The 15,345-nt window shown below is 41.3% G+C and overlaps 1 protein-coding gene across 8 annotated transcripts in view; it reads right to left on the bottom strand.

Annotated features, from left to right (window-relative positions):
- ARHGEF28 (Rho guanine nucleotide exchange factor 28) overlaps positions 1-15,345 on the bottom strand; it is a 126,438-nt gene that overhangs the window by 59,217 nt on the left and 51,876 nt on the right. For 6 of the 8 annotated variants that reach the window (XM_056324783.1, XM_056324788.1, XM_056324782.1 and 3 more), the window contains one exon: positions 14,164-14,224. In XM_056324783.1, coding sequence (XP_056180758.1) covers positions 14,164-14,224 — 61 coding nt within the window. Of the gene's footprint in view, positions 1-1,877; positions 2,216-14,163; positions 14,225-15,345 lie in introns of those variants that run through there. The other 2 variants (XM_056324789.1, XM_056324790.1) reach the window with 1 other exon arrangement.

The following is a 15,345-nucleotide window of genomic DNA, read 5'->3' as shown; positions in this document are numbered from 1 at the left end:
AGCTGACCTTGGGGCAACAGGGAACTTAAAACTTGAAAACACTGGTGTGTATGGTGCAAAGTGGAGTGTTAAGACTTCCCACTTCGGATTCTCCCGCTGGAGGTCTGCACAGCTCCCCTGCCTCCCAGGGGGAACAAGCCCAGACTGGGAAATTAACAGCCTGCTGGTTCAGAGGGCAAGGGAGGAGGCTGACATGTCAATGCCCAGATCAGCTGGAGCACGCTGTGCTGGTACACAATGACTTTATGGCCTTCAGAGTGGGAAGGAAGAATCCCGTGCTGCTTGGCACCAGGCACTACAAGCCTCTTGTTCACTGAGACCTAAACTCCTGCATGAGGGAAATGCAGCTGCAAGGTACACACCCCACACCTGCGTGCCAGCATCAACTAGCCATGTTCGGCTACTACCAGAAAAAAAGCACAGATCACGAGCCTGCTGTCCCCCTGCAAAGGCATTTCTCCCACCCCATGGGCAGCCAGGATTTCAGCTCCCCAAGCACAGGTGAACCCTTCAACTTTAGCACTAGAACATGCACATGCACCCAAGAGCACCCTTCTGCTCCAGCAGCCCCACATACAGTCAGCTGTGTGTGCAAGCCACGCGTGTTGGCATACTATTAACATGGCGGGAAACAAGATGCAATACTGTTAACATGCAAACACCAGATCTGTATACAGTGCTTTACAACAGGTGAAGGATTTTTTTAAAAAAAAAAAAAAAAAAAAAAAAAAAGAGCAGCCATCTAAAGGTAAAATTAATAACAAAAGTGCCATGGAGGATGGGTGTGCAGCTACAGCATTTACAGATAAAATGAACCCTCATGAGAGATGGAAAAAAAGCATACACTGTGCAACTTGCAACCCATTTCATCTACTTTACAAATTGCATGTGCATCCATACACATCACAGAAATTCCTATGCACTTCAGACATACCGGATTTCCCCATGAATAAAAGTAAAAAGTTCAGAAAGCATTCTGCACATTAAGATGTGCATTCTGTACACATTTTTCACTCTAAAACTAGGTCAAAGTTTCAGCCTGTGTAAACATAATTCTCCTGGTTCATTGACTTTAATGACACTGGTAGATCTTTTACTTGTTTTTTTCCCTTTCTGAAACACAAAAAAACTATTTATGGAAGGAAGCAGAGATTACATTTTTTGCCATTCTTTCTCCTCATTATGTTTCTTTTAGATGTACTAAAAATTTATCTTTCCTCATTAAAGCTTTCAATGACAATTCTTCATCACATAAACTTGCTGGTCAGCGCCTTTCAACCTCCTTAAAACCCCCTTTACCATTCTGACATTTACAATGCTTACCTCCCAAAGACTACTCAACAAAGAAGGACAATGTCTAACTGTGCAAAGACAGTAACTGACCCTTTTGCTTTCCTTTACAAAAAGCAAAATATTTCCCTCTTCATTCTGACAAGACTTTTGTATGTAATTCAGGGGGGAAAAAAAGTCCTGTTAGTAGTTAAGGCATATTTGAATTATCAAATTCCCCCTAAATGAAAACAACTGTAACCAGCAGAGCTTTTTGCAGCCGCTGCTGCGCTATGAAGCTCCCAGGGTTTCAGAGCTGCTCACTGACAGACACACATGCAACCAGGAAAAAAAAAAAGCCCTTAGAGAGTAAAGAAATAAAAACAATTTTAAACAACAGTACATAATTTGGAGAAAACATTTTTTTCTCACTTAACAAATTCCAACACCATTATCTACAAAAGCATAATTAACAGCGAGGTAGAGTTTTGATAGAAAGAAAATCTACCTCATGCAAGCTGTTTATAGTCACCTGCATACAACCAGACAATGAAAAGGAGGCAGAGCTATTAAGTAAGAGTCATTTGAAATAAGACAACTTTTTCTACCTGATTTGGATGCCCTTCTTCGAATCCTCATTTTAGGTAAGGAAGGCCAAGAGTAATTAAAAGGTGAATCAGAGTCTGAGTCCATTTTTGTGCTAAATAAACAGAGAGCAGATTCCTAAAGTTGCACTTTGTTGTTCTCAATAGCAAGTCAAGTCTAAGAGTGATGTAAAATAAAGGAATGGACGAAGAAGGATCAAATTGCCCACTAAACACAGGGGAGGGAGAAGCTGTAAATGTTTGCTCTCTTCAGGCGTCCAGGCATGTAGACAGATCAGGCTGCAAATATTAAGGCAGAAGCAAGGAGGCTAAAGTATGAGAGCTTCGAGTGGAGCTGTTGCATCGTGGTCCAGAGCTATTTGAAAGGTCACTGTGTGCCAATGAATCATTAACTCACCTTCCCATTTTGATATAAATGAAAACAATAGAAGCCAAGTAAGGAATGAGAAAATGCGTCTCAAAAGTAAACAAACTATTGCAAGCTTTTTCAAAGCTTTGTTTCCATGTTAAAAGTGGGGCTTACAAGGACTCACAAATTAAGGACAGGCAAAATGCTGGAATTAAAGAAGCCAAAGATTAACTGGAAGCTAACAGCACTAATCAATCTGCTGGACCCTGTACTACTGCAGAGCAATACCCCTCCTCTCAGCATTTACAACTTCGGCAGACCTTGGGATCTTGCAGCTGGAAAAGATGCAATAACCCACTCAAAATCTGTCACTCCCATCTTTCTAACTCAAACGAACTTTAAGTGTTACAAAGAAAGATTACACTGTCATTAGAGGAGCTCTCTTTCCAATAATATTTAGTCTGAATAGTATTTTCTCCTTCACACAGTCACCAAGTTAGGCAGCGAATCATAAAGATTTTGTAGAGCTGGCACCTTTACAGCTCTGGTCTAACCTCACAGCAATGCACAATACAGCTAGTGACTAATTTACAACAAATCCTCCATTCTTATACAGTCTCCCCGAACAACTCATAAGCAATTAGTATTCAGTAGGAACTCATTATCCCTTCCCCCAACATCTTTACACTATGCAAACTACATTTTTTTAAACAGGCTCAAATGTGGCTATACAAGAGCTAACACAAAAATAACATGTCCACTGTTTCTTAACCAACTCCACCAAACATTTCCTTTAGTTACCCCACAACGTATGTGGTTTTGTATTCCACATAAAGGAGGAGAGGGAATGTGGATCAGCTTAAATGTCAGTTTTTGGAAGATGATGACATTTGAGCTTGTTAACATTCCTTACTTCAATTATTTTTCAGGCTGCTAAGGTCTGCAGCACTACTTCTGTATTATGTTTCAAGTGATTCTTCAATCCACATTTCAGTCAGAGATAACAACATATTTGTTGAAAGAAAATAATGCAATTCACATGCAAATTTAATTCAAAACCCATTAGAAGAATACCTATCAGGTTTTCAGGGATAAAATAATTATTATACAAGCACTTCATAAAGTGCACAAATTACATAAAACACAGTTGAAACACATAATTGTTCTGCCCTTCCCTTAACTGAAGATCTGCCAGCTTTGTTAGGCCTGAAAAGAATAATGTGACCCAGACGCTGGAAGCCTTAGACTTTCACTTTAAAAACTAGTCACTCCCATAGACTTTGTTTGATTTATATATATAATTAACAGCCCCAGGGAATTACAACAAACAATGGATGACTGAAAATACAGAGAGGATATAAATCCATGCTTTAAGCATCCATTTCAAAATATCTCCACTCCCTGGAATGTCAGGTTCAAATTGCACTGATAAATCCCCCAGGCATTGAGGAACGCAGGTGCTGACGTACACCTTCCCACCTGCACACCATCCAGGGCACTTGCTTGCCTCCCATCATGGCCACAGCTTGAGAGAAAAGGAAAGAACAGAGCATATTTGTTGGATAACTTGTTCACTTAGGAAATGTCTTCCCAGCTGCTCCCACACAAAAGATTTCCCATCTGCAGAGTGATTTTCCCTACCCAGGTGTGCTCTCTTGCTCATCAGATGTATTTAATGTGGAATACAAGTCTTAAAGTCAGAAGGTAGTGCTTCATGAGCAAACAGCAGTTTACATTTAGAGAGTGCCATATGTTTTACACTGGCTGTAAAATTTCTCACCTTTCAGCGTTAGCAATTATTCCTGTGGTCTGCTTTATGAGAAACAGTAAATCATGCTTACTTCTGCGATATCTCCACTTCTGCATCTTTTCTCTATATCGACCAATTCTGGCTTTTTTCACTTATAAATTCAGCTACAAGGCACTTACTTCCATTGGTCTTCCTGGGCTTCTGCTTCACCCAGGGAGGGATAACTAGAACTGACAAAACACTCACAATGCGGAACTACAGCTGATGTATTTAATGGCATTAAAATATTTTGCATGCCAAGACATTTACTTTCCTGAATGACCTCTGTACACTGCATAAATGTTTTCACTGACTGCTCAGTTATTGCCTGCTCCCTCCCATAAACTAGTGGAGTTCATTTAGAACATTCTAATACAAATGAGTAATTAAGTATTGTTAAATAGTTTTTCAATGGCAGCCCTATTACATAACACTCAGAGAATCCAGCAACTAAATTTCTGCTGTGATAAAACCCTCATCATTTCCTCCTGCCACTTACCCTCTGTTTCTTGGCCAATTTCTTAGGCGTTTCACCCACTTACGGCCATCTCCCCTGAATAGAATCTTGCACAGGAATTTGTCAATGGCAGTCTGAAAGTGCAGATAAATTATCAGCCTTAACCCCTATTTCTGAAGGGTTAATTGAATATCACTCACATTATTTGCTCTGTTTAGGCCCTGTGAAAAATATTTTTTTTCTAGTTTGTAAAACTCCTTTATGCAGCTGCGAAAGACCTCATGCTGGTTTTTGCCACAAAGAAGGTGTTTGCCTTACAGTCTTTTTGCTAAAAATATTTTTCTTCCCTATTCTTGCACTTTATGGGATAATCCAACCCACTTTTCACCTGACATTCTTTTTTTCCAAAGTGGTGGCATTTGCATGCAGCTGGCACAAAGAACTGGCAGCTTACGAGATAAAAGGTACTTTCTAGCTGGAAAATATTAACCTTGCTTTCCGCTGAAAAAAATGTTTTCAATTATGTATACCAAGGTGTAGATGTGAAGATAACAAACAAACGGAGGGGTTTATGTGCATTACCTAAGGCTAATGCTTTTGATAAATAATGTAATGCCTTAAATACTTTCACCCAACGCTTGCCAAAACACATCTGTATGATGCAAATGTTTTTCAGAGATACTACAGTCTATTGTCTGACCATTCCTGTGACTGGTGGCAAGACGGAAGGAAGCAGAGGAATGTCACTAGCATCCGCAGTCTCCATGAAACAGTTGCACTGTTGCCTCCCCAGCGCACCCAGAGGACAGCCCCGAGGCACAGGGCAGGTGAGCTCCCTCTCCCCACACACTGCTAAAACATGCAACCCCTTCGGGCTCAGCATGCTCTCCCCAGATGGAGAAAGGATGTATACGGGATGGGAAGTGGGGCTACTGACCCCAGAAACAGGGCTGGGGAGAGTCACGATTGGACACAGGTGAGATGAGAGCTACCTGAACAACAGCTCTGCCAAAAATACCCTGCCCAGTTTGCTCTGGGCAGAGTCTCCCCGACATTAGGGATGAAGTTGGTTCCCCCCAGGCTGGTTCTGCCCCAGGACCAGCAGAGCCTACAATCATTTCCCAAAGCTGCAGAGAAAGCTCTCATAAGGAGAGATGGTGTAGAAAGGGCTACATGATTGTCTCCACCAGCCTCCGTGATCCACAGGCACATGTGGCTCTCCCACCTTCTTCACTCAATTGTTTTGACTAATCAGAGTACATCTTCCCACAGAGAGGATCAGCCAACATACCTGGACAAAGTATCTGCAACACCTCACATTAGACTTAAAAATTGTGTTGAAAATTCAGCAAATGGGAATTAAAGGCAACCGAAAGCAAAATGCTACCAACGAGATCCCACACACCAAGCACGCTCCCACTCCAACACCCCTTCTACCTGCCCACAACGACGCGATGGCTGTGCAGACTGCTGTCAGCAACAGCCGCACAGGTCTCATGGGATGCCTTGTCACTCGCATTACCTTTACCACCTCTCTTCTCAACCTGGGTCTTTCTTATGAAAGTTTACACTGGAATAATTAGAAAAACTCTGCCACATCACTGTTCTCCCCCTCTCCCTTTCCCAAATCATCGATGAATTGATCATTGAAAAACACAGAACTATGCCCAGATCCTTCAGATGTTGGCAGATGACCTCTTCCACTTGTTTTTATGATCTTCTTTATTGCTAGATTTCTGACGGGTGGTTCATGCACTTGGTTTAGGGAACTGGCCCATTTATTTCCTTATTTTGTGAGCAGAGATCCGCTGAGGCCTCCCACAAGTAACATAGCAATTTGGGATTTAAACTGCTCAGCATTGGACTCCAAAAGGTCCAGGCAGGCAGTCACTGCCCATCATCACTGCCTGATATATGACAGTATTTGGTAGATCCCACCTCTCTCACTAGTGCTGCATGGCAGGCTCCCCATCCCACATCACCCAGAGGGGGACACGGCTGGGAAGGGCAGGGAGAAGGGCAGGGGAAGGAGGAATGGGTAGTTTCTTGCACTGCACACTTTCCAATGCAAACATGCCTGCTTTCCACCATTTCAACCCCAAGGAAGCCACAAGGCCAAAAATCATTAGCATTGAGCATCCCTGAAACTCTTCTCCCACTACCAGTTTGAAGTGGCCGGCTTTGCTCTCCCAGAAAAGTGTAGTCCTGGATGAATTCAGGTATCAAATCTGACTTGATATTAAACGGCCCTGACCCCTCCCAGCCCCCAAAACATCCTGCTCACACCTCCCTGGGTGCATACCTCCCCTTTTCACTCTTCCATTCAGACAGCTGGTAACAAAATCCACCCGCACTAGAGACCCCTTTTCTGTAACAAGTGTCTCCTCTAGATGTTGGGTAGACACAGATCAGAAATATTAATGAAAAATACAAAATAATAATACAGTATTAGAAATTTTGGAATTAGAATTAGAAATTAGAAATTTGGGTCAATTTTTTTGTTGACTTCTTTGTGCAGTTTCTTGGACACTAGACTGGAAATGAACACAGAACAGCTGCTGCCTTCACAGACACCCTGCTGAAAGTGGCAGACCACCCTATCCGTCTCCAAAAACTCTGATCTACACCGACCCTCACATTTACTGAAACACTGCAGTCACAGCAGGCTGCAGGAGATGCAGAGTCAATTTGTGTGTGCCACTTTCTGGATTGCTTTAAGCTAACATGCCACTCGAAGAGGTTTTACACTCCACTGCATTTACTTCCACATGGGTATTTCCTTTTACCAGCCCCAGAAAGGGCACGTGGAATCACAGTGCTGCTGCAAACCCTCCAGACTGAGAGCAGACTGTGACATCCAAATTTATACCAAACTCCTCGTTATTTCCCTGCAGGTATATTTCTAACTACAATCTGAATTATGAAATCGATTAAGGCTGGTTTTTTAACATTTTCTTTGAAATCAAGGTGACAACTACAGTTAGAACAGCTATAATAACACTTTCATGTTAAAAATGTCATGTTCATGATATTCAATGAATGAAGCATTATTTTACAAGGAGCTATTAGCAATACCTACCTCTTTTGAAAAGCAACTGTTTGTAAGTGGTGGTACTTAAATCTTGTTCCTTTGATAAACTAAAGGAGCAATGCATCCTTAAAAATCTAAGAGAAACAGCTTTGCATAAACTGTACTAGTACTGCAAGATCCTTGGAGAATACCCAAAAGATTGGGATATAGAAGGGCTTAGAATTTTTACAAAACTGAAGCAAAAGCATGACCTCTGCCCAATCCTGACTCAATGTAGCTCCAAACACCAGTGGAGCTACAGTGGATAATATCTCTCTCAGGCTTTGTCCTAAACTCTTTGTGCTGTCCAGTTCACTGTCCTGCTGTCAGGATTTCACAGTGTTCCTGCCACTCAGACCTTTCTGACGTCTGCTTCATGACTGATAGCAGATTTATACTTTTTTTCCTTTTTCTACCACACCATTCACCTGATGTGGTTTGGGATAACAAGCTCAGTTTAGGATAACAAGCTCATTAATACTACTTTCACATGACAGCGGTCGGTATGCCCTGACTCTTGAAACAACTACTAAGCACTTCCAACAAAGTACACAGAGAGATAATTTGTCTAAATGTTCTCGTCCAGTGTCTATTCACACTATAAGACTAGCTGGGATGTGCAGTACAAACGTGGATGGCAAGCTCGTCACTTTTTGTCCCGTACTCTGATGAAAAGCTCCCTTGACTTATTTGCAGAAGTCTGAGAACTAAGGGCTAGAGTCAATAATCATCCCCTCGTTTCAGCTCCACAGAGGCCTGTGCGGGCCCCAGCAACAGAGCGCACACACGATCTCACGTGAAGACAAACCCAAGTTCAACTAGGACCTTGCTCCTACTGAAGTTTCACCAGTGGCTTGGCTGTCGAGTCTATACTTACACTGACAGCCGGCACAACTAGTAAGTTCACCACTAAGACTTATCTCATTAAAAATCCAGTATTCCATGTCTCAGGGAAGACTTCAAGGGAAGGGCTGCCTCTCAAGAAGGAAGAAAGCTGAAAAACTTGGTTCATGTGTGCACTTTCAAGCCTACAACTGTTTTCTTCAACAATGTATTTTCTGGATTATATTTCACATTCAAAGAGTAACTTGACATTAGATATATCCCAGACTGTTTATTTATGTTAGCCTGAAATGAGACCAGGCGGAAGACAGGCAAAAGAGCTTATTTAAACATCAGGGGGGAAAAAGCCTCTTTTTGAAGGATTATTTTGCTAAGCAAATTTGTTTTGGATTTTAGGCAGAGGAGGAGGGACAAATTCTGGGAAGCCAGGCAGCACAAGTTTGTAACTTGTTAATTTTTCTTTCCGTCTTCCTTTTGAGGTTAAGTTGAATTATAACATCTCAGAAAATCAAGAGCAGAGGAAACTCCAAGAAACAAGAACAAGCCTGTTTTAGTGTCTAATGCTGCTTCTTCCAGATTTCTCCAGAGCTTTTTAATTAAGCTTAGTTCAGGCTCACATCCCAGGAAGATTTTACCTCCTACCTCTTCTGTAGCTCAAAACTAAATATTGAAGATTGCAGAACAGTTATTTATAGACACTCAAAACAAATGAGAATATGTTTTATCTACTGAAACAAACTACTGCCATGTTTAAATATCATTTAAAAGCTGTTTCTAGCAGGACTCTGACAGATCAACACCAAGTTAAGTCTCTCTTCTGCAAGGTGCAAGGAACCATGCTGAGCTTTTGCAAAAACAGAAGCGGCATCATAAAAATCTTCGAAAGCTGCAGCAGAAAAGGGCAGAATGCAATTGCCACAGTCATTAGCTGCAGCAATAACTCTGCAATTTTCTTCAGCTATTATTTTTCTCTGCAATTTTCAGATCACCTACCTTTTGAATAAAGATGAGTTTTTAAAAAAGCCTTCTTTACCACAAACTGACCTTTCAGAACTTCTTCAGCACCAGTCTCAGTATTTTTACAACTCTAATCATCCAAGTATTACAGTGCCTCTTTCTCACCTCACTCTCTATGATCTTCCTTGTTTTAGGGGAAAAAGTGAGACACAGGGAAAAGATAAGGGACATGCCCAAGGTCATACTGTAAATCCGTTCTGGAAAGAAACTGAAGCTGCAGCTCCTGGGCTAGAGATGCTACAGCTGGATCACCCACCCTCCCTCAAAGTATACATAAGGGAAAGATAGGATTGAAAGCTGCCAGCAAAAGCAAAAATGACCACACACAGAAAAGATCTGCATAGCCTTAATCACAGGACTCCTGTAACAGCCTCAAATAGACAACACTTAACATGTAACTTTCACTTTTCTCTATCAACAACCATAAAATTGTGTTCCATAGTTCCAATGTCAAAACAGGCACACTTGACTCAAAATACTTCCAAATGCATATGTTCTGCTCACCCAAAACCAAAAGCAAATGAACACTAAAAAAGGAGCGAAAGATGTGACTGCAGTAAGTAGGAAAACTAATCATTCTACAGACCTAACAAAAACTGCGCAAAGGCAGGTCTCCAGAGAGCAGGACCATGCTTTTTTCTATCTTAAAATCCCCTACCTTTTTAAGTCTTACCATTTAAGGAAATCTTATTAAAAAAGAACAAAAGAGCAACACTGAAACCAGATTTTTCTGCAGATTACAGTACAGCCCTACTGGTTTACATAGAGAAGATCATTATGTTCTGTTCCTTAAACTGATCTGTGATTAAACTGAGATTTCTGTGGAACCATGAAAATCAAAGGACAGAATCTACTAAAATGTTTTGTAGCTGCATGGTCACACAGTGAACTGCCAAAAATTTGGCATCAGTATTTTTATCTCTTGCAAAATGTGGCTTGCAGAACTTTTTTCACCACCGGCAGAGCACACAGAATAGATTAGACAGACACCACTAGGTCACTGGCACAGTAACTAGGACAGCAGGGAAAATATTTTGAAAAATTAACATCATCCTGCCTTCCTGAAGTTGGGGGGGTAGGGGGAGCTACATTTCCTTGGAAGAAAAACTGGGGGTTAGATTTTCTTATTGGAAAAAAGAAAATTTTGCAGCTTTATAATTGGCCTTGTGAACATCCTCCTTCCAAAGCAGCTACGCAAAACAGGAAGGAATTATGTTTAAAAACACATGCCCAGCTAACACTGTCACATGCCGAACAGCAACAGCATTCTGCCATCACCTAGACTCTCTCCCAAAATGTACAGCATTGCTGACTCTGAGGATGACAATGTCTGGCAATAATACATGTGCTTAATATTGAAAGGCAGGGGAAAAAAATCCTTTTTTTTTTGTTGCTTTCCATTTTCTTTCATTCATTCACTCTCCCCAACTGGATATTTTATTTCTCTCTCAATCTTTCCAGTATGTTTTCTTTCAATGAAGGAAAAAAAAAAAAAAAAAAAAAAAAGGGGAAATAAAAAGGTTTGGGTTTTTTCGTCTCTTGGAAATACAAGACGACAGCTCTTTAACAGTTTTCAGGGGAGACAGAGAGAGGGGCAAGAAGATTAGCAGGTGTGACTAGCACTGAACTTAGGAGTCCCATTCAACTCCCTATTCAGCCTGGTCTAGCATCCTGCTGTGATTCACAGTTTCTTCTATTCCTTTAATTCTTTAATATGTCAAACCCCAAAAAAACATTGTCTTCTTGGCTTCTTACTGGCCCACCCCCACACTGGCACTCACAGTGTAGGATCCCAGGGGCTCTCCAGCAATCCTGGAAGGTGAGGAGCCTCTTGCACAAAAAAGACTGAACTACAATTCCCAAAATCAAACTACAAGACTCAAATGGTGCCCAAGGCAGCCAGGTCCCAAACCAAGGATGAAGACAGGGAGCAAGGAGAGTTGTTGCCCTTTTATTACCCCATCAACTGTTGCAAGCACCCTTGCAAAGATACCCTCAAAACTTTGTTGGGTGTGGGGAAAGAGCCAAAACAGTCAATATGCTTGAAAGGGCAGCCTAGGAAAGAAAACCGGAGCCACCACTTCTTGAAAGGTCCCTTCCAACCCAACCAATCCCATATTAAAGCAAATTTTTGGTAAAGGTTTCTAAAAGCAAGAACCACATGGAAAAATAAGATGCAGAAGTGGGAGAATCTGTACCCATTCAAAGAGCGCTCACATTCTTGCTTTTAGGACCCCTCTTTGATTTACAAATCCAGCCTCCTAGTGAGTATCCAGAGCCTGCTCATTTCTATTCATTCTTCTTCACTCAACCCCTGTTAGCTGTTTTCTCTCTTCCTCTCCCCCACTGACAACCATTTCCATTTCTCTCCTTATCCCCCACTGTGTGCCTTTCCTGCCAAAAACATCGCCATTTAACAACATTGCCAAGCAAACAATTTTTTAAAAAGCTGTTTAAAACAATCCAGGGTAATAAAACTACGATATTTACCAATATGGTTATATGAGTCGGGTTAGAACATACACTGATTTTTACATTCAAATAAACCAATAAAACCAGCTTAAGTCAACTTACAAACTTCTGGTTGTCACCAAACTCTTATTTCTATCCCTCCTCATCCTTCCCCACTACTACCTTTTACTGCACACTTGACAGCCCACTCTCTCCCCAGCCAGTACATCAGCCCCACCAGATCTCACACATGGTGCCGACTGGAAGCCCTCCAGGCCCTGCTGAGGTCAATGGCAAAATCCCACCAGATGTCTATGCTATGTGCTTTCAGCCAGCCTGAGTACACAACTGGGAGATGTGCAAGGAAAGCCCACAGTGCCGCCGGCAGCGACTCCATGCTCCACTCCTTACATAGGGCAACCAAATAATTCAGTTACAGTGGGCGACTTCTAGAACAAGCAGAACCAATTTTGCTGCAGCTTCTCCACAAACAATTCAACTTCTTAAACATACTATAAGGTGATTGGAATGTAGCGAAGAGACAGAGGGTTGGTTCTTTTTCAAGTAAGGGATACAACAGGGAAATTTTCTTAGTTTAATATAAGCTGAGCCTGTGCTTACAACAAAAGGTATTTATATACATGTGTTTATGTACAGATATGTGTATATATCTACATATTTATATCCATATTTATAGTTTTACTTTATGTATACATAAGATGCCTAAGAAAATACATTTAAATCAAATTTCAAGGACCTAAATCTTGTTCCAAGTTGTATGCACATTCACCATTGTTTTTACCCAAAACCTCCTCTAAGAATCTGCACTTCACCACTCCTAACAGTATGAACCATGGCCAAAGTCATTTGCTTGCTCCCTGCAGAGGACTCGGGATCTGCTACTGCTGACCATCCAAGCAACAGAGAAGAGACTGAGCTGGTCTGAAGCCAGAGAGCCTGGCTCCTGTTCTAGTTGTCACAAGCAGCACTGTGCAAATGATACCTTAGAAGGAAATAGCATTTCAGGGGTAAGAAAGAGAAATATCAGCTATAATTTCAGAGTAGAGAACTTCCACTGGGTCAGCTTTTAAGCTACCTTATGTTCCCTCCAGATGGTATAACTGGAGCAGAGACGGAAGCAGATGTGGCTTCAGATTAGCAAACTGCAATCACTCCCCAATGGTTCCACACCCTCCTACGCTGAGATACAGTCCAATACTTTGGTCCTGCTTGACAAAACAGATTTGATCATATGGGCACTCACAGCTCATGTACATGCAAAGCATTTTTTAGCAAAGCAAGAACTGCTATGCTGTCCTGTGCTCAAAAGCACTGAAGTCAGGGTAACTGTGGATACTAGTATTTTTGCTACTACTCCCAGGTGCCTTAAGCAGCTCCTGTATTCCTTGGATAGGAGTGTGAGACAAACATCATTAAATGGCTGAAGTACAGGCACTTGGCGTAACTATGACTAGAAAAATAGACAAACGGATGATCATTTTAATGAGAGGTTATTAAAATAACCTGCCGGCTTCTAATCTTACAACTGCGTCTCTGAGTTTATGCCAGCTTGTTTCCCTCTAACATATACTGTCCCCATTCATGCACACATTTCCCCTCCCTTTATACACACACAGAGCGACTCTTCATTTTGCAGCCACCAAAGTTTGCATACGGGCTGTCTGAATGCCACCATCTGGGCTGCTCTTTCTGAGTTCAGCATTGGACCACAGGCATGTGATGCCAGCCTGGCAGCCTCTGCCTGGCACAGCAGCTCCCATTGGCACAGCTTAGTTACTGTCTTTTTCTGCTTTGCATGAGCCCATGTTTGCACATTGCTCTTGGAGCTTTTCCCAAACTTGAAAATGCTCACCTTTCCATCTGAGCCCCCGTCTCTAAATGTACTGTCCAGCGCAACTGGCTATATTCTCCTACCAGCCACACAACTTACCACTGTGGCACCTAAACATTTCTACGTGTTTCATTTAATCTTCAGTCACAGAAATTATTCATTTCATCTTCACTCCATCAGAAATTATTTGCAAAACTGTTGTCCCTACAACAGTTAATATACTACTGAAAAATCCTAGGGTATCATGATACTGTTGGATACACCACCTATCTATACTACAGACACTTTGAAAGAGGTTCCCTCACTGACAGACATAAAACTGATCGATCTTGACCTTTTGCCAACCTAGGCTGCAACATCAGTGACCTTCACCTTTTTTAAAGAAACTGCTTTGTGTGTATTTGGCATCACAGTGTATAACAATAGCTTTTAGGAAGTCAAAATTATTAAATATTTCTTACCTATGCCAAACAAGACATGATCTTCATTTTCTTTAGAAGGAACCACAGAGTCTCGAAAAGGCTAGAAACAGAAAACTTGAGCTATATCTTTGAAGACAAATAGCTGCATTTGAGCTTAGTTGCAAGCTATGCTATAGGCTTTCAGAATACAGTTCAAATTGCTATAAAGCAGCAGTCACTTCATTTTAGCCATTTTAATAAATGCCACAGATACAGCATGCCACCCCCAGACACTAAGATATGCACATGAACCCTATGGAGTGAAAGATCAAAGAAGAGACCAAACAATATCTCATTTTCCATGCAAACTCCAGTTTTCAGCTGCTTTTCTCTTACAAAGTTTAACTGTGCCCTGACTAGCCAATATACAGTGCTTTGGAGGAAAGAGCAATATGTTTCTAAGATGCCTCCTTGTCTAATGCCTATGTTCACACCCACCTGTTGAAACTGAAATAGGTCAGTTCATTCTTTATAGAATCAACTATGGCCTTTCTGCTAGATCAAAGCAAGAGACAGTGAATAGGGTACCAGAACCTTTTCCCTCCAAACAAGACTCGTGAGCTGCAACACTCTGCCCCAACATATATTCACCACATAGACTCCAAAATGCATGCATACTGCAAAGATGTAATTCTGAGATGACAGAAATTACAGCAACAACATGTGACTCCCAAACAAATGGTCATTTTCTGCACAGCTGGCAATTAAAAAAAATAGACCTAAAGACGTCATCACTTTTATAATAACGACCAAACAAAAGTGGCAGTCCAACAACATTCCATTAAATTCAAATGTTACTAAAAAAAAATCAATAGTCATTGGCTATTGAGAAGATACCACCTTTACCAGATTTGCCAGATTTTACCAGATTTTGTTTCTCCCAACCTAAAGAATTATTTTTGCTTTGTACCATGTTGAGCTAATAATCAAGCTCTTGCTTTAAAAGGTGATTAAAAAAAAACACTGGGACAAAGATTCCCTGGTTTTGTAAACAGATACATATAAATCAAAAGCAGAATATAAGACTAGAGATCAAATACACCTGACTAACCATAATGGGACTTGGGACAAATATTTGTCCCCCCAAAAAGCTGTTAGATACCTCCATGTAGAAGACAATGAGAAGTACCATATTTTTTTACATCGAGCGTTTTTCCCATTTAAGTCCAGTTAAGGACTCAC

This window comes from Falco biarmicus, chromosome Z, assembly GCF_023638135.1.
Source record: "Falco biarmicus isolate bFalBia1 chromosome Z, bFalBia1.pri, whole genome shotgun sequence".
NCBI classification, from domain to species: domain Eukaryota; kingdom Metazoa; phylum Chordata; class Aves; order Falconiformes; family Falconidae; genus Falco; species Falco biarmicus.
Note: the sequence above shows the minus strand (reverse complement) of the source record. Positions and strands in the feature narration are given on the sequence as shown.